Below are 24447 nucleotides of genomic sequence, written 5' to 3'. Positions count from 1 at the left end.
GATAATGAATATCATAGTCCCATTAGAGCTGATAAGAGTAGCTATCAGATCAGGGGTTACAACTCTATTTCTTTCTTTTTTTGTGGTACGCGGGCCTCCCACTGCTGTGGCCTCTCCCGTTGCGGAGCACAGGCTCCGGACGCGCAGGCTCAGCGGCCATGGCTCAAGGGCCCAACCGCTCCGCGGCATGTGGGATCTTCCCGGACCGGGACACGAACCTGCGTCCCCTGCATCGGCAGGCAGACTCTCAACCACTGTGCCACCGGGGAAGCCCTCTATTTCTTGACTTAGAATATTTCAAATATCAAGTAAGCAACTAACAAAGCGCTGTTTTCTGCATGCAGAACTACTTTCATAAATTAATACATTTGTATAGCTTGTTCGTAACACATGAAGCTCAAAAATAATCTGGAAGAATTTTAGAACAAGTAAAATGTCATATTTAATAAGAAGCACTGTTTGAAGCCTTACTCTGGGTTACAGTTGAGTTTCTGAATATCTTCATGCAAATTTGGAACAGGAGGCTGCAAAGGTGTCAATGGAAGCATGTTTCTTTCTTGAAGTAGATTGATAACCCATAGCCCCTCTGGATGTAGACTTAATCCACTCATGCTTGCAGGTAAATGATTAGCACCTAAAGGAGTCTAAAGATATATAATTTCAAAGTAAGTAGCCTTTATAATGTCTTCAGTTGAAAAGAGAAGAGTATAAGGACTTGGTTACTTAATTTCTCTCTAAATAACAACACTATAATCTAGATTTCCTGGTCAATTTTTTGGTTCTGGAGATATGTAACAGGACGAAGGCCTTATGAAATATTTATTACCATTCTAACTGGTTAAAAATTTTCATCATACCTTCCTAAAATTTTTTCATGTGAATACAGTTTAAACTGAAGTGGAATACAGGTAAAAAAACAAAAACAAAAAGTATACCTGAGTAAATGCCTGTGGACCACTTGGATAATTCAAGGAAGAGGGTGGCATTCCTGTTGTACTAGGTGGTATTGTGTTCTGATAACCAGGTGGTAAGGAGGGATATGAATATCCAACACTTCGGCTCATTGTAGGATTCTTATTAGTAAGCTGTGGTGTTGCTAGAAACAAGGTAACTTTTAAGTTCTATTTAACACTCCAGAGTACTTTAAATCAACACACACATCCATTAAATTATAGAAATCATAACTCTAAAATCCTTTGGGTAATTTAATACTTTCATTCATCAATTTTGTAAAGTAAAACAAATAAACACTAGTAACAAAGTAAGAGCAATGATTAAAATCTAGCTAAAGTGGACTACAGCTGTAAACACACAAAAATAAGTTTAGTATAATTAATTTACTCTCATATCTCGTATCATGTACTAAACTTTGTATTCAGACTAAAATTTAAGTCAAAACAACTTTAATTAAAACATACTAAATGTTCAACTGGATAAGTAAATTTAAATAGATTTAATTGAAAAAAATACTCTTCGGTCATAACATAATAATAATAAAGCCCATAATCCCAGTCCTAAAGGGGATAAAAACCTAACAAAAAATCTAAACACATGGAGATTAAAAATGCTAACAGTAGGTATCATTGTGTGACATAATTATGAAGTTTTCTTCTTTGTTTCCTACAAGGAACACATACTTAAAAAAACAAAAAAACTTTCATAGCATCTCACCCAAGAAGCCACCGCCTTCAATTTCATCATAACTATTGTGAACCACCATAGATCCATTATTGGTATTTGGTATAATACCTAAGGAGGAAGTTTATTAACAATATTTAAATTAGAACCATTATTATAATTTTTGCAAGATTTGAGCTAACGTTTAAAATTTATGATAACTTTCCAAATGACAAATAGTTTAAACCACAACCCAGGAAATGTTAAATGTTGAAATAAAAATTTCAAACAATGTAAGATTTTAAATATACAAAATATATAAAAGTTTCAAATAACTTTATAAGCTTCCAAAAAGAATGGTACTTTGTGTAGTTTATAAAATTATATACTACCTGAAAGATTTTACTAGTTCTGAGAGCAGCATTAAAAACTTCTAAGGAGCAGTACACACTAAAATAAGTCACCAAAATCAATACTATTTAAGGATGAAATAAATTTATGAGGATAAAAACCTTTTTAAAAAAATATGTAAGTAAGGGCTTCCCTGGTGGCGCAGTGGTTGAGAGTCCGCCTGCCGATGCAGGGGACATGGGTTCATGCCCCGGTCCGGGAAGATCCCACGTGCCGTGGAGCGGCTAGGCCCGTGAGCCATGGCCACTGAGGCTGCACGTCCGGAGACTGTGCACAACGGGAGAGGCCACAACAGTGAGAGGCCCGCGTACCGCAAAAAAAAAAAAAAAAAAAAAAAGTAAGTAAGTCAGCAAGAAAAACAAATATCATATATTAACGCATATATGTGGAACCTAGAAAAACCGGTTTGCAGGGCAGAAATTGAGACACAAAGAACAAATGTATGGACACCAAGGGGGGAAAGTGGCGAGGGAGGGGGTATGAATTGGGAGATTGGGATTGACATGTATACACTGATGTGTATAAAATGGATGACTAATAAGAACCTGCTGTATAAAAAAATAAAATAAAATTCAAAAAAAATAGAATACAAGAAAAAAATTTTAAAAAATAAAAATATGGAACAGAGCAGAATCTAGAGTTAACTTTAAGGTGATATATATTAATTAGAACAATTGCTTTGGTCTAGCAAACAACCACTAAAATGAATAATAAAAATTTATCATTATGTACCTCTGCTATTTATTAGCTCTAATTTGTGTACAGAAGAAACTAAAATCAATGAATAGTATCAACCTCTAGCACCTAAGTATAAAGGTGCTAACTTTTAACAGTTTTAACACCAAATAGATAAGTTTAATGGTTTCATAAAGTTAGTAACTCCTTTCCAATTCTCAAGACCACCAGGTCTTTAGCCATGAGTTGATACAGAAAACCTTAGTAAAACTGTTTTGTAGAAACAAAAACATTGAGCATATTTTTAGTTGATTAAAAGTTTAAATACTTATTGTAGCTTGATATTCAAAATTATCAGGTGGCAACCACTGGGACACGGCTTTATCATTTTGTTACTCATTGTTAACACCATTCTTTTCAAATTATACACAGGTCAGTTTTTTCCCTACTAACAATACTAAAAAGAGGAAATGGTAGAAGAAAATACAAAAATGATAATATTGATTATATTGAGTAGTAGGATATGGGCAGTGGTTTTTTCCCCTCCTCTTCTGTTTTCCTATTTCCAATCTTGTTGCAATGGTTATATTATGGCTAAAATCAAATTTCTTATTTTATAAAATATTTTGTTTAAATTAATAAACTTATATGTTAAAGTTACCTCTGAAGACAATGCTTTAAAATTATAAAACATCAAAATGTTTGTATATTTGACTTTTTATTTAGGCTCATAAATATTTGTTACATTTACAGTAAGAGTGGCAAGCAAAATACTGCTTCATAAAAAAGGGCTAATGTATTAAAAGGATAGTTCTAACATCATGTCCAGAAAAGCAAAATTTCCTCTCTCGCCTCCCTCTCCCAAAAGACATGTAACTTTATAGCCACGATTTTTAAAATCTGCACAGCAACAAAAAAAGTCAACAGTGATCCCAAAAGCTATTCCACAGCCCAGAATGGGGCAGTGGAATACCGAGAAACTTTTTTAAACTCTAAATTCCTGAGGGGCATCCCTAACCAAAAAAACTAGATTTTCTGTTAGAATATGACTTGAATGCACGGAATTCAGATAATATTCATCTTTCCACCCTGAGTCAAAACTTTAGGACGCGACTTGGTTTTTGTCTTGCTTACCTTCTTGGTTGCTAGCTGAATTAAAGGTGGGCTGGGGCACAGCTCTATGTGTTGATTTCTGAGGCGTAAGGGCCCTCACTGGAGGTGGTGCTCCAGTTGGAGGGGGCCCAAGAGGAGTTCCTGGTTGAAAAGTGGTAGGCAGAGGTGGATTCACTAAGGGGGGTGCAGATCCTATGGAAACAGTGGTTTTTCACATGACACTTAAGAACTTAAGAAAAATGCCAAAACGGCCTTTTACCGAATCTAACTAACTTCCAAATCTATATTTCAACTACAAACCAAAAATTACTAGAAATAAGTTAACCTCCCAGATGAATGATTTTCTAATTTATATGCATACTTTACACATTTCCAAGTCTCTCCTACCATAATTCTTACCTGTCGATTATTAAAGCAGTATAAATATAAAGTCAGCATCAAATCACTTATACAGTAGATACAATGCCCTGTTTATTGATTAATTTTTCATTAACTGGTCAGTTTCAACAGGCCACATCAAATATTCCAGTAGAAATTAACATTAATAAAAGTTTATGAATACCTATCAATATAGTCCATTCACTATCATCAATTAGGTTTAGAGTTAGCTTTCTAAAACTACAAACTATTGTGGTTATCCTAAATTTTCCAAGTTTTATTTCATTTTGCTTCATTTTTATTGGGGGTATAACCTGTTAAAATAGATAATAAATGTGTACACTGTTCAGTGTTTACCTAATAATAATTAAAAGTAGTTTACTTTCAATAATTGCTTAAATACTATATTAAGAACACTCCCTAGGCTTAAAAATCAGGAAATGATCCAAAGTTTACGTATAAACCTTATGAAACACTGATATCCAAGAGGTTTAAAAGTACCCATCAAACAAAACTAAGAAATGACATGGTATTTGTCCTTGTATCTACCAGCATCTCACTGCCTCAATTTCACCAATTTTCTATTAGGACAGTGAGTTCTGACTACTGTAAAAACATTGTCAGTTACCCTTGGGGAAATTCTTCTGTGTGACATGGAAAATTCCAAAACCCACAACCACCTGTTCATTCAAATCAATAATACTGCTTCCACCTTCTCATTTGCTAAAGAGGAGGAACAAAGTCTATAAAGAAGATAAAATACTACTGATAATACTACTGATAAAATACATGTGATTTAATTTTTCATTACAAGACTTTTAATCCTCTGAATTTGTAAGTGAAATAGGTAATAAATTTTACATATAATATATTCTACCTGTATTTTGTAAAACCCTGTATTTTGTAAAATCAAAGGAATAAAGATACCTAAATATGAAAAATTTCATTATGTTTCTTCAATACTGTTCAAATTCTCCAGGGCCAAATTGAAAAATGATCTCCCAACAAGACTAATCAGTGCCCTGTTGTCAAAGGTGAAGACAAAGATTACTGCCATGTAACTCCCTTATCAAAGAAGCACCCATACGTATCTATGGCAATAGAGACAAGTCAAAGGAACAAAAGGGCAAGGTACATTTGCAACTCAGCATGAATAAGAATGTTTGATACATCTGGCCACAAAGATGTAACAACCTAATGTTTAACAGAATACAAGTGAGCTGATAGAGATTTTTCACAGCTTTAAGAGGAATATTGTTGAATCCAGAATAGGCTACATTTCATAAAATAGACATTATTTTTTCAAGTTGAATGACTCTTATTTAGAACACTAATAGTTAGAGTTTCAGAATCTGCCTTCTGAGATCCCTAAAACTAATTACATGCTAAAAGGTGTCCCATTAGAAAAAAAAAGTCAGAGAATTTTAATACGTGAATTAGAAATTTGCATAACTTAGATACAGTTTTTTTTTTTTAGATTTTTTTGATGTGGACCATTTTTAAAGTCTTTATTGAATCTGTTACAATATTGCTTCTGTTTTATGGGGTTTTTTGGTTTTTTGGCCGCAAGGAATGTGGGATCTTAGCTCCCTGACCAGGGATCGAACTGGCACCCCCTGCTTTGGAAGGCGAAGTCCCAACCACTGGACCACCAAGGAAATTCCTAGATACAGTTCTGAGATCAGACAATTAGGCACCTACTAACAATGATGAAAAAACAGAGGTAAAAACTGGGGAAGTTTTTTAGAGTTCTCATTAAGAAAAGAGAAGGGAGTCATACATCTCTTGTAGGTTCATTTTATTAGTTTATGTATCTTTCTTTCCCCTTCTTTTATATAGAAACCTTCATAAGTTTTGGCACTTCCTTATGTCTCTTTCACCACACCTGTGCTGTAATCAAGGTGCTCTACCTGAGGGCTTCTGTTATAGCCAAAAAAATATTTCAGATTATTGATCACGTGCTTTTTAATGAGAGGCTACACCTAATTTTAAATAGTACCTTTTCCCAACCTATTTTCTTGTGGCTTTGGGAAAATTATTCAAGCCTCACATTCCTTACCTGTAAAACGTACTACTGTAAAGATTAAATAAGATAAAACACATTAAAGTTTGGTAAAGTGTTGGAAAATAACAAACATTCAGTAAATGATACCTATATAAATGTTACCTAAAAATGTTACCTAAAATGTTACCTAAAATTCTATATAATAAATGTTACCTTAAAAAAGAAGTGAATGTTCATTAACTTCAAGCGATTGATGCTCACTCATGGTGTCAAATGAATAAGAATAAGAGTAATTAGAAGGATTTTAGGTCTAACAATTATGGATCAGAAGATCTCTCCAAAGAAACTAAGTTTCTAGAAGCAGGCTTAATCTTTACAAGTCCAAAATGCATTCACCAGGGCCAGTGGCTAGTCAAGAGGCTAAGAAAAATAGTTTCAGCAGTTAACAAACTACAAAACTGATGAAGTGCATGTAGTATCTAGATGCAGAAATACATATGAATATAAAAAGGTAATGACTGATATTACTATTACACTTGGAAACTTTTACTAGTTCATTTCCTTGAGGATGTCTGCTGAGCATAATCAACCTGCAGATCCTAATACAGAATCTGAAATGCTTTTCAAAGTAACACTATTAATGTTGATAAGTGTTTAAGACAAATTTTAATATAAAAAAGGGAATAGTGAAACGCTTAAATGAACCTACTTTTGAACTGTATATGACCAAGCACTGAGGTTAAAAAATAAAATGATCAAAGTCAGTCCAAGAGTATATAGCTTTCTTCCCAAATTGATGTACAGTTTCAGCACAATCCCTATCAAAATCACAGCTGTCTTTTTATTGCAAAAATTGACAAGCTAATCCTAAAATTCTTATGGAAATGCAAGGGACCTAGGACAGCCAAAACAATCTTGAAAAAAAACCTAAAAAGGTGGAGGAGTCAATCTTTACAATTCAAACCTTACTACAAAGCTACGCTAATCAAGATGTTTGGTACTAGTATAAAAATACACATATAGATCAATGGAACAGAATTCAGAGTACAGAAATAAACCCTACATTTATGATCAACTGATTTTCAACAAGGGTGTCAAGATCATTCAATGGGAGGAAGAACAGTCTTTCCATCAAATAGTCCTGGGACAACTGTATATCCACATGCACAAGAATGAAGCTGAATCCCTACCTACTAACACCACACAAAAATTAACTCAAAATTGATCAAACACCTGAATGTAGGAACTAAAGTTATAAAACTCCTAAAAAAAAACAGAGATAAATCTCTGTGCACTGCTTTCTGATCACAGATGTGCTCAATAATACTCCTCACTCCAAAAGTACTGTCTGTTTTCACCTGCCCCTCCGGATTCTCTGGTTTCTGGAGCCAAAAATTGTCCATGCCATAACAAATAGACAAGACAAGCCTTAGATCAAGTCCAAAGAGAGACCACAGGGATTAAGCTTCCCTAGAATACAAGATGGAAACCCATTAATAAAAGTAATGGCCAGTACTTAAGTGGTTCTGCATGCATACCTGAAACCCTGAAATATCATGGGTGACTCAAAGAAATTCAGAGGATACCTTCAAAGGAAAGAAGCAAAGCAGGAACAATCATGATTTTAAGTTGACCCAAAGGTTACAGAAGTAATCTATTTAAAGACTAACAATGATCAAAAAAATCAATAGCCTTCCATATGATTTTAAGGTTGAAATAGTCATTTAAAAACATTTAAACAAGCAAAATTTTCCCATCTCTACATTTTAAGCAGTCCTGTAAGAACTCTACCTGATTTTATGAAGTTGTTTTGAAGTGAAGCATCTCCAGAAGAAACATATTGAGGACTTGTCAAATTTGCATTCCCAGACATGGTCGGTTGGGATGACGCACGAGGACAATGGTTTGTCTGTGACGAATAGTTATATTGCCAATTCAAGGGTGGTGGTATGTTGGCTCCAGGAAGAAAGCTACCAGAAGGCATTGGTGTAGCAGCTGGGTTCTGAGAAGTAGGTAGTGGCATTTGGGGAACAGGACCACTACGGAGTGAAGGTGTCACTGGATTAGAAGCCACAGATGGTCTATAAACAGTCTGTCCAGGTCCCTGATAATTACTTAGTGGAGAAACAGTCTGGGAACCACCAGAGTTAGACTGTCCAGAGACTGGATTCAAAGTCTTTGCTGGTATTAGATGAGGGTAGGATCCTGGAAGCTGAGAATTATATCCTTGGCTCACTGACACTTGTGAAGACATCAGTGCATTTTGGACAGGACCTTCCAATAAGAGGAGGAAAAATTAGTTTTACAAACAAATAAAGCAATACTTTAAAAAATACAGTAAAACATATGGTGCTCTTACAACCCAACAACGAAAAGACAAATAACCTAATTAAAAATGACCAAAGAACAGATGAATGGATAAAGAAGATATGGCACATATATACAATGGAATATTACTTAGCCATAAAAAGAAACGAAATTGAGTTATTTGTAGTGAGGTGGATGGACCTACAATCTGTCATACAGAGTGAAGTAAGCCAGAAAGAGAAAAACAAATACCGTATGCTAACACATATATATGGAATATAAAAAAAAAAAGAAAAAAATTGTTCTGATGAACCTAGGGGCAGGAGAGGAATAAAGACGCAGATGTAGAGAATGGACTTGAGGACAAGGGAAGGGGGAAGGGTAAGCTGGGACAAAGTGAGAGAGTGGCGTGGACATATATACACTACCAAATGTAAAATCAATAGCTAGTGGGAAGCAGCCACATAACACAGGGAGATCAGCTCGGTGCTTTGTGACCACCTAGAGGGGTGGGATAGGAAGGATGGGAGGGAGACGGAAGAGGGAGGAGATATGGGGATATATGTGTATGTATGGCTGATTCACTTTGTTATAAAGCAGAAACTAACACACCATTGCGTAGCAATTATACGCCAATAAAAATGTTTAAAAAAATGAGCAAAGGCTTTAAATAGCATTCAAATATATTTCCAAAGAGGTAAACAAATGGCCAGTAAGCACATGCAAAAATGTTCAACATTATTAGTCATTAGAGAACTGCAAATCAAAACCACAATGAGGGTGGCGCAGTGGTTAAGAATCCGCCTGCCAATGCAGGGGACATGGGTTCGATCCCTGGTCCAGGAAGATCCAACATGCCACAGAGCAACTAAGCCTGTGCACCACAACTACTGAGCCTGTGCTCTAGACCCCACGAGCCACAACTACTGAAGCCCACATGCTGCAACTACTGAAGCTGGCACACCTAGAGCCCGTGCTCCACAACAAGAGAAGCCATTGCAACGAGAAGCCTGCACACCACAACGAAGAGTAGCTCCCACTCACCACAACTAGAGAAAGCCCACGTGCAGCAACAAAGACCCAACGCAGCCAAGAAAAAAAAAAAAAACAGTGAGATACCACTCACACCAACTAGGACGGTTATAAAGAAAAAGCTGGAAAGTGACAACTGTTGACAAGGATGTGGAGAAACTGGAAAGCTCATACATTGCTAGTGGAAATGTAAAACGGTACAACTACATTGGAAAATAGTTTGGCAGTTCTTCAAATGTTAAACATAGTTATGTAATCCAGCAATTCCACTCCCAGTCTGCATAAAACCTTGTACACAAATGTTCATAACATCATTATTTGTAATATCCAAAAAGGAGAAACAACCCAAATGTCCATCAACTAATGAACAGATAAACAAAAGAGGCATAACCATACAATGGTATATTATTTGGTCATAAAAAGGAACGAAGTACTGATGACATGCTATAATACAGATGAACCTTGAAAACTTTATTTTTTTAAAAGACTATTGAGATTATTAGTGTTTTTTTAACATTTTATGTTTGTTTATTTATTTATTGCATCAGGTCTTAGTTGTGGCTCGTGGGATCCTTCATTGTGGCACATGGGCTCCTCATTGCAGTGCACGGGCTTCTCTCTAGTTGTGGCACACGGGCTCCAGAGCGTGTGGGCTCTGTAGTTGCAGCACACAGGCTCTCTAGCTGTGGGTGTGGGCTCAGTAGTTGTGGCTCGCAGGCTTAGCTGCCTCGCGGCACGTGGGATCTTAGTTTTCCAACCAGGGATCTAACCGGCGTCCCCTGCATTGCAAGACGGATTCTTAACCACTGGACCACCAGGGAAGTCCCAACTTTATACTAACTGAAAGGCATTAGTCACAAAAGATCATACACTGTATAAATCATTTATATAAAATGTTCAGAACAGGAAAACCCACAAACACAGAGGTAGATTTGTGGTTACAACAGCTGGAAGGAGGGAATGGGTAGTAACTGCTAATGGGTATGGGGTTTCTTTTTTGGGGGTGATAAAGATATTTTAAAACTGATTGTAGTGATGGTTGCAATTTTCAGTGAATACACTAAAAATCATTGACCTGTACATTTTAAAGCTGTTATTAAAAAATTAATCTCTAGGGCTTCCCTCGTGGCGCAGTGGTTAGGAATCTGCCTGCCAATGCAGGGGACACGGGTTCGAGCCTTCGTCTTGGAAGATCCCACATGCCGCGGAGCAACTAAGCCCGTGAGCCACAATTACTGAGCCTGCGCGTCTGGAGCCTGTGCTCCACAACGGGAGAGGCTGTGACAGTGAGAGGCCCGTGCACCGCGATGAAGAGTGGTCCCCGCTTGCCGCAACTGGAGAAAGCCCTCACACAGAAACGAAGACCCAACACAGCCAAAAATTAATTAATTAATTAAAAAATATTAATCTCTAGAATCACCACTTCTAAGGAATATGCTGTCATTTTTGCCCATAAAACTAAACAATGAAAAGAAATAAGATGAATATTTTTCAAAAGATGGCACGCATACAAACCTAATTTCTTTGGACTTTTTACATTCAAAAGGTATAAAAAGAAAATACGTATCTTCCAATTATACCCCCTCAATCCATGCAAGCAATGTACAAATATCATCAGCCTAATTTGAATCGTTTCATAAATTACACAATACTTATACAAACATACATAAGCATATGCACATATAGAGAGAGGTAGGATTAGGAGGCCTACAAAAGCATACACACATAAGTAATATGTAGCTGGGGAGAGAGAGTCTATACGCATTGCTCTGCAAAAAAAAAAAAAACAGGTATCCTTCCAGGACAAAAGAAATAGATCCATATGTGTTAGTTGCAGCAATGTTTATAATAATGGAAAATTGGAAACAAATTAAATATCCATCAGCAGGAGACTGAATAAATAAATTGTAGATTAGTCACACAATGGGCTAATTATCAATAAAATGAATAAACCAGATGTACATCTACCAACTGAAATAAATTACAAAAAGAATACTAAGAGAGGGCTTCCCTGGTGGCGCAGTTGTTGAGAGTCCACCTGCCGACGCAGGGGACACGGGTTCATGCCCCGGTCCAGGAAGATCCCACATGCCGCAGAGCGGCTAGGCCCGTGAGCCATGGCCGCTGAGCCTGTGCGTCCGGAGCCTGTGCTCCGCAATGGGAGAGGCCACAACAGTGAGAGGCCTGCGTATGGCAAAAAAAAAAAAAAAAGAATACTAAGAGAAAAAAGGGAAATTATAGAGAGGTAAGTATGATATCTTTCTTATAAACCTTTTTATTATGAAAATTTTCAGACATACACAAAAATATAAGACTACTTTATGCAGTCTCCCACACAAAAAAAGTAAAATGTCAATAGGAATTACATTTGATTTATATATTCATTTTGGATTGTTTGACATTTTATGATAGAAAATCTTTCAGGAATTCCCTGGCGGTCCAGTGGTTAGGACTCTGCACTTTCACTGCCGAGGGCCAGGGTTCAATCCCCGGTCAGGGAACTAAGATCCCACAAGCCATGCAGCACAGCTGGAAAGAAACAAAAACAAAAACAACTTCCTTTCTACCATAAACATGGTATATATCTCTCCATTTATTCAAAACTTGTTTTATATCTTCCAATTATATTTCATGCTTTTTTCGTAAAGATGTCTTATACCTTATTTAAATTAAATTTAGGGGCTTCCCTGGTGGCGCAGTGGTTAAGAATCCGCCTGCCAATGCAGGAGACACGGGTTCCCTTGTGTCCCTGGTCCAGGAAGATCCCACATGCCACAGAGCAACTAAACCCATGTGCCACAACTACTGAGCCTGCGCTCTAGAGCCCGCGAGCCCGTGTGCCTAGAGCCCGTGCTCTGCAACAAGAGAAACCACCACAATGAGAAGCCAGCGCACTGCAACAAAGAGTAGCCCTCACTTGCCACAACTAGAGAAAGCCTGTGCACAGCAACAAAGACCCAGCACAGCCAAAAATAAATAAAGTAAAATAATTTTTTTAAACTTAAAAATTAATTAATTAAATTTGGTTAACTTGTTGTTAGGGATTTTGTAGTTTGTAAATACTATGAATAGAACATTTATTTTCACTTCTAAGTAGTTAAAAGGGTATCTATTATTCAAAGCACCATAAATGTCCAATTATAAGGTGACATTTTCCTCAAAAATTATTTCTCAAAAAAGAAGTCACCTTACATATGAGTCTCTACAAATGTTCTCATTGTACAAGGATGCTTTGTCATAGTACATTAACACTGTTTCAAACAGTGGATACAATTAATTAATGAGTTATGAAATCAATGAGTTACAAACTATCTTTTTAGTAATGCCATCTGTGGGACCATCATTCTGGCCAAGCTCTCCATCGTTCCCGTGCAGCGAGGCTACTGGGGGAACAAGATTGGCAAGCCCCATACTAGCCCTTGCAAGGTGACTGGCCGCTGTGGCTCTGCGCTGGTGCACTTCATCCCTGCCCCCAGGTGCAATGGCATCCTCTCAGCCCTGTGCCCAAGAAGCTACTGATGATGGCTGGAACTGATGACTGCTACACCTCTGCCAGGGGCTGCACCGCCACCCTGGGCAACTTCACCAAGGCCACTTTTTTTTTTTTTTTTTTTCTTTTTGCGGTACGTGGGCCTCTCACTGTTGTGGCCTCTCCCATTGCGGAGCACAGGCTCCGGACGCGCAGGCTCAGCGGCCATGGCTCACGGGCCCAGCCGCTCCGCAGCATGTGGGATCTTCCCAGACCGGGGCACGTACCCGTGTCCCCTGCATCGGCAGGCGGACTCTCAACCACGGCGCCACCAGGGAAGCCCACCAAGGCCACTTTTGATGGCATTTCCAAGACCTACAGTTATCTCACTTCTGATCTCTGGAAAGAGACGGTGTTCACCAAGTCTCCGTATCAGGAATTCACTGACCATCTTGTAAAGACCCACACCAGAGTTTCCATGCAGAGGACACAGGCTCAAGCTGTAGCCACCACATAGTTTTCTATGAGAAAAATAAAGTGAATGAAGCTAGTTAAAAAAAAAAAAAAGATAGTTAAGAATGGAAAATATCGGACTTCCCTGGTGGTGCAGTGGTTAAGAATCCACCTGCCAATGCAGGGGACACAGGTTTGAGCCCTGGTCCAGGAAGATCCCACATGCCACAAAGCAACTAAGCCCATGCACCACAACTACTGAACCTGTGCTCTAGAGCCCATGAGCCACAAATACTGAGCCCACAGGCCACAACTACTGAAGCCCAAGCGCCTAGAGCCCGTGCTCCGTAACAAGAGAAGCCACTGCATTGAGAAGCAGGCACACCGCAATGAAAAGTAGCCCCTGCTAACCGCAACTAGAGAAACCCTGCACGCAGCAATGAAGACCCAATGCAGCCAAAAAATAAAATTAATTAATTTTAAAAAAAGAATGGAAAATATCAATGGGTTACAAACTATCTTTTTAGTAATGAAAAAGAACATAGTTAAGAATGAAAAATATCGCAGGACATTATATGTAATAAGGCAAGTACTGTGAGGTTTCATTACAAATACATACATATATGAATATATATACTGGGTCACTAAAATATTTCTTATTGTAGATTATAGTCAAAGTCTGAAAGCCCGTGACCAACTGATACGTTTGCATCCTCCTTTATCCCTCTATGATTTATTTCCTACACATCCTATTACCTTTTAAAACATGGATCATATCAACTTCCTACTCAAAACTTTCAAAGTCTTTATCTTAGCTTATAACATCCTCTATGTCCCTGGCCTCCTTTCTGGTCTCATTTCCAACTTTCTTTTTTTTAAATATTGAACATTCATTTTATTTTAATGAAACAGTGCCAGGATAATACATATGTTCTTTCTGATCTGGAAGTAAGTAGCCTGTAGTTTTCTGATTCTATTTGTTTTTCACTTGTTCTTTAAGCAAATTTTAATATAAAGTTCAATTTTTCTTTAAGATTAGGTTTAACATAGACTATGTCAACTCAGACAATAAGCCAATGTCTTGAACCACAGATTCATTAGTTCTATCTTTGTTGTATTAATTATGCATGGTTCTTCTCTTATTAGGCTGTTTCCATCCTAATTTGACTTTGCTATTAGTGAATAATATCTGTTCATCTGTATAGGCCAAGGGGTCTTTTTATCTGATATCTCTAACTTTGGAAAGATGTCTATGCAGGCTGTATTTAAGCCGACTTGGAGCAGATTTGCAGTTCCAAATAAACACATACCTTTACAATTCTACCTTATAACAGTTTATCATATAATCCGAAATGGCTTAATGAATAATTTCCACTAGAGACTGAAAGCCCTGTCTGTATAATGGAACACCAATTCTTTGAGTTTAGTAACTGATTATGGTAAGGTCACTGTGTGAACAGAGTAATCAATTACTCTGTTTTAATGGCCAAAGGCCATTACTAGCAAGCTATTCAAAGAACTTCCTACTCTTCCTCTCTGCTCAGCTCCAGCCACATCCACCTTCTTAACGCTCCTTCAACAAGCTTAAAAATGCTTCTACTGTAGGGTTCTTCACTTTTTACTCTGCCAAGAACACTCTACTACTAGCTTTGTACATCCAGATCTGGATTATGTAAACTGTACGTGATTTGATGTATACTCCTTCGTCGCAAAAAGGTATATAACTGTACTTTGACCTCTAACAGGTGGAATATTCCTCAGAGCTCTCTAAACGACTGTCTTCCAGGTTATAATCCTCAGGTTAGGTGGAATAAAATTTTCATTTCTTTCTTAGATCTTAGACTATTAATTAATTTTATTGTCAACACTATATTTAGGCTAATCATTCATTTTATTACAAATGGTTAGGAACACTCCATTCATTGACTAATTGAAAAGACAGATTTTACTAAATATCTACTGAGGACACAAGGTGAGTAAGGTTTACTCCATCCCTGCCCTCAAGTAGCTATAGTCCAAACCGGAAGACATATAACCAGGCAGGGACAAAACAGAGTGGAATCTTAAGAGATAACAGGAGTTAGCCCCAGGAAAAGGACTGTCAAGGGTGTTCCCAGAAAAAGGAACAACATGTGCAATCACCTGTGGCCATGAAAGGGCAGTCTGAAAAATCAGTATGGCACCGCAGAGTCAAGTGACTGAAGTGAGACAGGAGGTTAGGACATAAAAGAACCTCTTGGGGATTGGAGGAGAGATCAGAGATTGGAAGAGACTGGAGTCTATAGCAGTAATCCAGGTAAGAAATAATTGACTAAACAGCAGCAGTGGGAATACAGAGGTGTTTGAATCAATGAAAACATTTGTAAAAAGTTAACTTATAAGCATATTTTGGGTCATCTGGATAAAAACCAACATCTCACACCTTGTATTGCCACAAGATTTCATGGCCCACTCTCGTATTTTTATTTATTGTTTTATCACAGGCCAATATGCCAGAGGCCTTCAAGCCAAGTGCAGCCAAGTGAAAGCCAAGTATCAACAAAATGCACAAAATAAGCAAAAGTCTTACAGTATATCAACGAAGAAAATGAAAAGAATATGCAAATAGTAGAAAGACAAATACAAAAGAAACTGCTTTGTAGTAGTCATTATCATAGATCCATTTTGAGTGACTTATAATGTGAAATTTTTATTTTTATATGTATCAACTTGCAATAGTTCATTAGAAATGTAGTAGTAAATACGTAATGAAGTTTTCACTAAATGGATTTTAATTATATCATTTTGAAGTCATTAATAAATTATGTAGCCCATCAAAATAATAGATCAGAGACATTAAAGGGGTCCAGAATATACCACCATGGCATAAAAATTATTTTCAGTACAGGGCATGAGTTTTGGGAATCATTTACCTGCCCAAAAGCAGAGCTTCCCAAAAGAACTCAAAAGGATTAAGTTGTCATATATCTCCTCCCAAGGAGCAACCAAAGAAGACTGCCTCATTACCTGAGATGATAATTCTCCACACCACACCTAAACATACCCTGTCACAAAATGATCAAGTCTCCCATCTATGCTACTAAGGACCAATTTATCTTTCCTAAAAATTGTTTTCCCATAAGTACCCTTCTCTCTCTCCCCTTCCCCTATTAAGATGGTATATAGTATATATAACTAAGATTCCAAAAGCCACGCAGTGTGGCCAAAAAAAAAAAAAACTGATAGAGGAAGTTGAACCAATGAAATTTGATGTGGAATTGAATATGGAGACTGAATATACGAATTGATGTGGAATTGCAGTGGGGAAGGAACCAAGGATGATTCCCAGGATTCTGACCTGTGCAAGTCAGCAGATGGCAGTGCCATTCACTGGGACAGAAGGAGGAGAAAAGAACTGGGGAAGGCAGGGAATAGCAAAGGGAAGAGGGAATGTAGAATTATTTTCAACATACTTTAGGTGTCACCAAGAGATTCAAGTGGAAATGTCCAATAGAAAGACACCTATCTATATGGGTTTCAGCTTATTATATAACTTTGGAACTCACTGGCATATGTACAATATTTGCTATCATGAGAATTAATAATATCATGCAGGGAGTATGTGCAGAGTAAGAAAAGAGCCAGCCACAGAAACTATGTGAAATAATAAATGTTTACTGTGTTTATTGTTTTTTGTTTTTTTTAAGAAAAAAAGAAAAAGAAGGGAACCAGGTCAGAAAGCTCTGAGGAACACCAACATTTTAGGAAAAAGAGAGCAATTAAAAGATAGCAATTAAAAGAAAAATATTTTACATACTTAATAACCAAGAAGTCATTTGTGGCCTTATTAAGGGCAGTTTTGGTGGATGTATAGAAGTAGAAGCCAAATTAGAAACAGTAGAAAAGAAACAAATGAGAGATTAAAATAGATGCAGGTGGGGCTTCCCTGGTGGCGCAGTGATTGAGAGTCCGCCTGCCGATGCAGGGGGCACGGGTTCATGCCCCGGTCCGGGAAGATCCCACATGCCGCGGAGCGGCTGGGCCCGTGAGCCATGGCCGCTGAGCCTGCGCGTCCGGAGCCTGTGCTCCGCAACGGGAGAGGCCACAACAGTGAGAGGCCCGCGTACCGCAAAAAAAAAAAAAGAAAAAAAAAAATAGATGCAGGTGATTGCTTCTCAATCACCCAAACAGCAGCTTCAAAAACAAAGAGATACTAGGTTCTACCTTTGTACATTCCTATTCTATAGGACTCAATGGAATCCCAGAATTTACACTAGTAAAATTTTCATGTACTGGTGATCCTCACATACTTCAAAATGAACTTTGTGAACTTTAGAAACCAGTGACATATAAAAATGATTGACATATTATTATTCATGAAATCTAGAATGTAAAACTTAAAAGATACTTCTGATACACTATCTCAATGAATACAAAATAAAGGTTAACTTTACAAGTTTCTTCAAGGAAGCCTACTGAACAGTCACAAGAACACAATGAATGAACTACCTTTTCACATAAATTTAATAGTAAGGTAAGGGGGGAAAGATCTCACACATCAAAATACATTCTGATCACTTAAAAAGTTACCAATTGAAACTGTAAGTGCAACAAATGGATGCTACTGCATGAAAACAGCTTGTGAGTCAGTCACTAGACATACGGGTTTTAAGAAAGCGATCAAAGAGGAAGAGCAAATATTAAGAATCAAAGTGGGGGTATAGGCAATTTCAGGGTCTACAAGACGTTTATGAAATGTGATACTGAAACAGCAAAGAAATGGACTCAATACTAACAAAAGTGAAGGTCAGGTCATATATTAATTACAATCCAAAGGAAACTAAGCTAGGTGGCAATTTCAAAAAATATCAGCAAATGTTTACTCTAATTATATGTATCCACCTACATAAAGAAACCAAAGAGAAGGTTCTGATCCTTGATTCAGGCATAACTACCAGGTAAGCTGAATAACAGTGGTTAAATAAGACTGCCTAGTTTAAAATCTAGGTTCCACAACGTATTAGCTGTGTGACCTTGAACCAGTTGCTTGACCACTCATCTCAGTTTCCTGGTCAGTAAACCTAACAGTTCTCTTATCATAGAGCTGTTGTGAGGATTAAATGAAATGATGCATATAATGCAACCTAGCACAGTGCCTGGGCATACAGTAAGTAAACAGTAAATGTTAGTGCTTACTATTACTATTTTATGTCTTTCAGGAGTTCCCAGTCTAACAGCAGAGACTAACCAGAAGCCCAATGCAGTAAGTTCTATTAGAGGTATGCAAAGAGTCTTATGAGAGTCCAAAGTTACTGTGCCCACAGAAAACATTAAAGGGAACTCAGCCACAACAATCAGTATTATAGACCACATGCCAATCTTATTCTCAACATGCTTTGATCACGACTAAAGACTTCCTATATTAAAAATACATCATAAATATGGTTCTCCTCATAGTGAAACTAAAAGAGATTTACATTTCTGTCATGCCTAAAATAGAGAGATGAGCACAAGTCTAGCATTTAAACTGATGACCAACCCCCCCCATATTCTACTGTGTTTTAGCAGATACTACTGTACAAAAATCCACAGAAAATTTCACCAGAAAAAAAAAGAAGTTGAAAATGAGCTCAAATCTCATCATGAACAAGTTGACACGTGTTTAGTGAACTAAACTGCAAAATACCCAATTCTAAGATATTCATTCGATAAAACTGGTAATTCCTTAAATGTGCTAGAAACCGTGTGAGTCTGCTGGAGAGAGGATGATGTGCAAAAACAGATATTCTTGTCCTCATAGGACTTACAGTCTAGAGGGAAAGCTAATATTATTTTATAACAGGGTAATCTGGGTGGGAGAGAGGGTGTAGAATATCCTTCTCACTCTTAATCTATAAGGGAAAAAGTTGACTATTACATAATATTACAAAAAAAATACTATTAATAAAACTATAGTTTCTAACTGCCTTGGCAAATTGACTCAAATAGTCAATAAGGAAGCTAATTAGAAGTGGGAGGCATGGGACTTCCCTGGTGGCGCCATGGTTAAGACTCTGTGCTCCCAATGCAGGGGGCCCGGGTTCGATCCCTGGCCAGGGAACTAGACCCCAAGTGCATGCCACAACTAGGAGTTTGCATGTCACAACTAAGGAGCCCTCGAGCTGCAACTAAGGAGCTAGCCTGCCACAACTAAGACCCTGTGCAAACAAATAAATAAACAATTGTTTTAAAAAGTGGGAGTAATGATTTGCCTTTAGCCCTTATTACATGGTAATCAGATGAAGATCTGCCAGTTTAAGTAGTCTTGCAATTTCACCATCAATTTCTACAAAGGAAATAAGTGTACACAAATCTACACAGAGACTTAGAAAAACCTGTCTAGACAAACTTTGGATTGTAGTGCAATGTAACAATCAACCACATAAAGAAATGTCCAGATTGAGGCATCCTGTAATATAATGACACTATACAATATGAAAGTAAGTTACAGAAAAGTGAAAAAGGTGACTCCTCAGTCACCTTTTAGATTATAATCTAAAAACAAAACAAAAGATCCAACTAAACTGTAATATGTAATTTAAGCAAGCTACATCAAACCTGAAGCGTAAGAGAATTCAATAGAATATTTAAGCAGCAATAAGTGCCTAGAAAGAATTAACCAAAAAAATTAGATTCCAGCACTGAACTTTTTTTTCACCTTCTAGAGAAATATTCTCCCCTCCAATTCTCCACCACATCCCTACTCTCTTTATTATTAGTGGGATGAACAATAAAGGAACCCAATACAGGACATTAGCCATTTTACTGAGAATACTTTTTCAAAAAACTTTAGAAATGGGGCTTATAAAAAGAATGTCAAAATTATATCTTAACAAGGGTATATACCACATGACCCAGCTATTCCACTTCCGGGCATTATCTGAAGAACACAAAAACACTAATTCAGACAGATATATGTACCCCCGTGTTCCCTGAAGCATTATTTACAACAGCCAAGATATGGAAACAACCTAAGTGTCCATCAGCGGATGAATGGGTAAAGAAGATGTGATAAATATACACACACACAATGGAATATTACTCATGCATAAAAAGAATGAAATCCTGCCATTTACAAGAACGTGGATGGAACTTGAAGGTACTATGCTAAGTGAAATAAGCAGACAAAGACAAATAGCATATAATTTCACTCATATTTCGAATCTAAAAAAACAAAGCAAGTGAAGAGACAAAATAAAACAAAAACTCATCAATATAGAGATCAGATTAGTGGTTACCAGAGGGGAAGGGGGTTGGGAGATGGATGAAATGGGTGAAAGGGCCAACTGTGTATGGTGATGGATGGCAACTAGACTTGTGGTGGTGATCACTTTGTAGTGTATACAGATGTCAAATTATAATGTTATACACTTGAAACTTTTTTTTTTTTTTTTTTTTTTGTGGTACGCGGGCCTCTCACTGTTGTGGCCTCTCCCGTTGCAGAGCACAGGCTCCGGACGCGCAGGCTCAGCGGCCATGGCTCACGGGCCCAGCCGCTCCGCGGCATGTGGGATCTTCCCGGACCGGGGCACGAACCCGTGTTGCCTGCATCGGCAGGCGGACTCTCAACCACTGCGCCACCAGGGAAGCCCCTGAAACTTATTTTTTAAGAAGTGGGGGATACGGACTTCCCTGGTGGTCCAGTGATAAAGAATCCACCTTACAATTCAGGGGACTCAGATTCAATCCCTGGTCAGGGAACTAAGATCCCACATGTTGCAGGGCAACTAAGCCTGCATGCCACAATTACTGTGCTCACGCGCCTCAACTAGAGCCCTTGTGCCGCAAACTAAAGAGCCCACACGCTCTGGAACCCACACGCCACAACTACAGAGCCCACACGCTGTGGAGCCTGCGTGCCACAACTACAGAAGAGAAAATCTGCATGCCACACTAGAGAGAAGCCCGAGCACCACAACGAAGAGCCTGCACACAGCAAAGAAAGATCCTGCGTGCCTCAACAAAGATCCAACACAGCCAAAAATAAATAAATAAATAATAAATATATATTTTTTAAAAAGTCGGGGTACATATTTGCAATCCTATGATTTCCTTCCCTATCTGACTCCAGAATTGGCTCTGAGCAACCGGTATACAGGGACTCTTTTCTTACTCTCTTTTACATTCCTAAGGACAGAACTTAAGTGTGCAACAAATGTCTGTTGGACTGGATCAAATCAACATAGTGACAACATCTCCAACACAGTACATACAGTGGCTAAATTGCTTTAACATTTCAAAATTATCAAAAATATACTTACATATAAGTTTACATGCATATTTACAAGATTTGCCATTTAAAGCTCATGTAAAACTGCAATTTATAGATTATAAGAAAAAGCCACAGTCATATGACATCTTGCTTAAGAGTTTTGACCTTAAAGTGAAATGTCTTAAAATAATTTCATCCTCGGTGAAAATGTAACTAAAGAGCCTAGAATAAAATGTAGTTTACATAATGTTACCGTAAATTTGAAAAAGAACAACTGATTCAACTTAACACCATTTCAGTGCTTACCCCCACTTATTCTTGCTTCTGCCTACATACCTGCCTACTCATAGACATTTTTAAAAGTCTTTTAGAGCCTTCTTTGTAAAGAAAACAGTAGTCTCTAAAAACAATGTAAATTAGCTATTTTAGTCATTGATTATTTTCTCGAACTTCACAGCAATCTTAGATTCCAATGGACAACTTAAGCATTTTAATATTATTCTACCAGTTTTGTTTCCAAGAACCAAAGATTTATAAGTAAATTGGTAACTTGGCAAACTGTTGGCAGAAAATCTGTCTTTATTATAACGATTATAATAAACTTAGCAAATCACAACACACGACAATTTAAAGAATCCTAGAAGGGGTATAAAATTAGAAGACACCCTCACACCAAATGACAAATTATAGTGCCACATGTACACTCTGGTCAGAGGTTCAGAGACTTGTGTCCAACCACTTTCCAAGTGATGTAAAGACCTCTGGAAATCAAACAGGAGATCTCCCCTTCTAAAGCTGAAAAACTGAACGAGGGGGCCTAAGTACAATTCGGGGAAGGTTCAGGGAGAGATGAAGCAGGCCCTAAGGAGGTCTCGCCAAAGCACAAGCATCCATTCGTCTCCGCAAATTCACACTGAGTATGACCCTCACGTCACTGCAGGCCCGACGGGACCGAAATGAATCAGACCCCAAACTCTGCTCTCTAGAAGACATGGGTGAAGAGGCGAGGAGGGGAAAGGCACATAAACAGGCACTATGAGCCTTGTATGCCAGTTCTGAGGTACGGACCGAATCTGTATTCTTCACCCATGTATACCCAGGGCGTTACATACAGCAAGTACTCAGTGACTGTGTGCTGAACGAAAGAATAAATAAATAAATATGGAAAACAAAGACGAGCCGCGGTGTCCGTGGCTCTGCCTCCCACCTCCAGCCGTTCCTGACACGGGCAGAAAAGTCACCCTCCCCTCAGACGGCGGCAGCAACCAAAGGTCAGCTCGAGCCGGGGCCCAAACTTTGCCGTCCCCAGCGCCCCGTCCCCACCTCCCACCCCCGGGCGGCACTTACCGTTAGTGTAGGGAGACCCCGAGGCCCGGGCGGCCCCGTTCTGGGCCTGGAGGCCAATGGGGGCGCCGCCAGAGGCCGGTATCCCGGGCTGGGACATGACGACGATGTTTATCGGGGTTGGAAGGGGCTGGTTGGCGTCTGCGGCAGCGCCAAGCCGAGAGTTGAAAGACGACTGCTGGAAGCGGAGGGAGGGGGCTAACGACTTAGAACTGAAGGCGGGATAGAGAGAGGGCGGCGCAGGAAGCCCTAGGCATGGCGCCGCATTCTCCCTAGCCCGCCGGCGGTGACTGCTTGGTCTGGGGGCTGAGGCTTGGAAGTCGGGCCGGTGGGGCCGAGAACGCCGGGCTGGTAGGCAGCAGCCAAGCGGAGAGAGACGTAGGGAGGCCCCGGCCGGAACTGCCTGTCAGCCCCCGGCCGCGCAGGCGCAATCGGGACACGTGGCACTTCCGCCTCCGGCCTTGCAGCTGCCGCCGGTATAGGTGAGCTCTTCTTTCCCCGCAGGGCTGCCCTGAAGCCACCTGACAGCTCCGGGTGTCCCGGGCCAAAGGACGGAGCTCGGCCTCTCCTGCCACGTCACTCTCACCGTCGGCCGGAAGTGGCGTGTGTCACCGATACGGAAATCCCCGCCGTGATGAACGTCATCTAGCCGGCACGGCCGGGATGTGAGGGCAGTCAGGGTTTGAGTGGAAGCTTTCGTGGGGTGGGAATGACAGTTCCTCTCCTCGAGTTTTTGTGAAGATTACCTGGGAGGACAGACGTCATCGTCCTCTGCTGAGACTGTGCCGAGTAGCTGAGCCGATTAATGTTCGTTGCAGTATTTCATTTCACATTTCATCATCATATTCCAGGTGTAAATTGTAAGGGATTTTTAAAAAAGGAGTGCTTAATTATGTACATGTGTTCAGAGTAATCAAATCGAAGAGGAGGCCTTTGCTTTTTGACCGGAGGATTCAGAAGTCATTTTAATTTTGAAACTCGCTGATTCATATAGCATAGTCACGCCAAAGTTCATTAACAGCATATTTAAATGGCAGTTTTATTTCCTCTTCTAAGAGTTTGCAGTAAGGTACAACATTCAAACTTCCTTTCTAGTCAAGGAGACTTTTTTTTTTCTTACAAGTAGAAGATTTTTTTTTAACTTTTGAGGCCAAAGGGAGGTAGAAACTGGAGTGATTAGACAACATAATTAATGATCTCAGTAGTCATCTTAGCCACCTTCATTTTACTTAGGTTTTCCTGTTCTGAGCTGATGATCAAGCCCTTCTTTAGACTGCAGATTTGTACTGTTCATTAAAATGTCATAACAACAGTTTCAAAACCGGTGAAGGGTGAAGTACATCTTACTTAATTCACTTAATATCAAATGCCTATTATGAAATGTTATATTACATGCAAAAAGAGTAAGAACTA

The 24447-nt window shown here is 38.8% G+C and overlaps 1 protein-coding gene across 2 annotated transcripts in view; it reads right to left on the bottom strand.

The window, feature by feature from the left end:
* Nucleotides 1-23563, bottom strand: part of SEC24A (SEC24 homolog A, COPII coat complex component) — a 63156-nt gene extending 39593 nt beyond the window's left edge. For both annotated transcript variants that reach the window (XM_082649790.1, XM_082649791.1), the window contains exons 1-6: nucleotides 23038-23563; nucleotides 7991-8473; nucleotides 3838-4008; nucleotides 1672-1749; nucleotides 936-1096; nucleotides 472-644 (exon numbers count right to left, since the gene is read on the bottom strand). In XM_082649790.1, the coding sequence (XP_082505916.1) occupies nucleotides 472-644; nucleotides 936-1096; nucleotides 1672-1749; nucleotides 3838-4008; nucleotides 7991-8473; nucleotides 23038-23134 (1163 nt within the window). In that variant the 5' untranslated portion in view covers nucleotides 23135-23563. The remainder of the gene's footprint in view (nucleotides 1-471; nucleotides 645-935; nucleotides 1097-1671; nucleotides 1750-3837; nucleotides 4009-7990; nucleotides 8474-23037) is intronic.
* Nucleotides 23564-24447: the final 884 nt, after the last annotated feature.

Source organism: Grampus griseus, assembly GCF_964374135.1.
Source record: "Grampus griseus genome assembly, chromosome: 3".
NCBI classification, from domain to species: Eukaryota; Metazoa; Chordata; class Mammalia; order Artiodactyla; family Delphinidae; genus Grampus; species Grampus griseus.
This window is presented reverse-complemented; position numbering and strand designations above follow the sequence as displayed.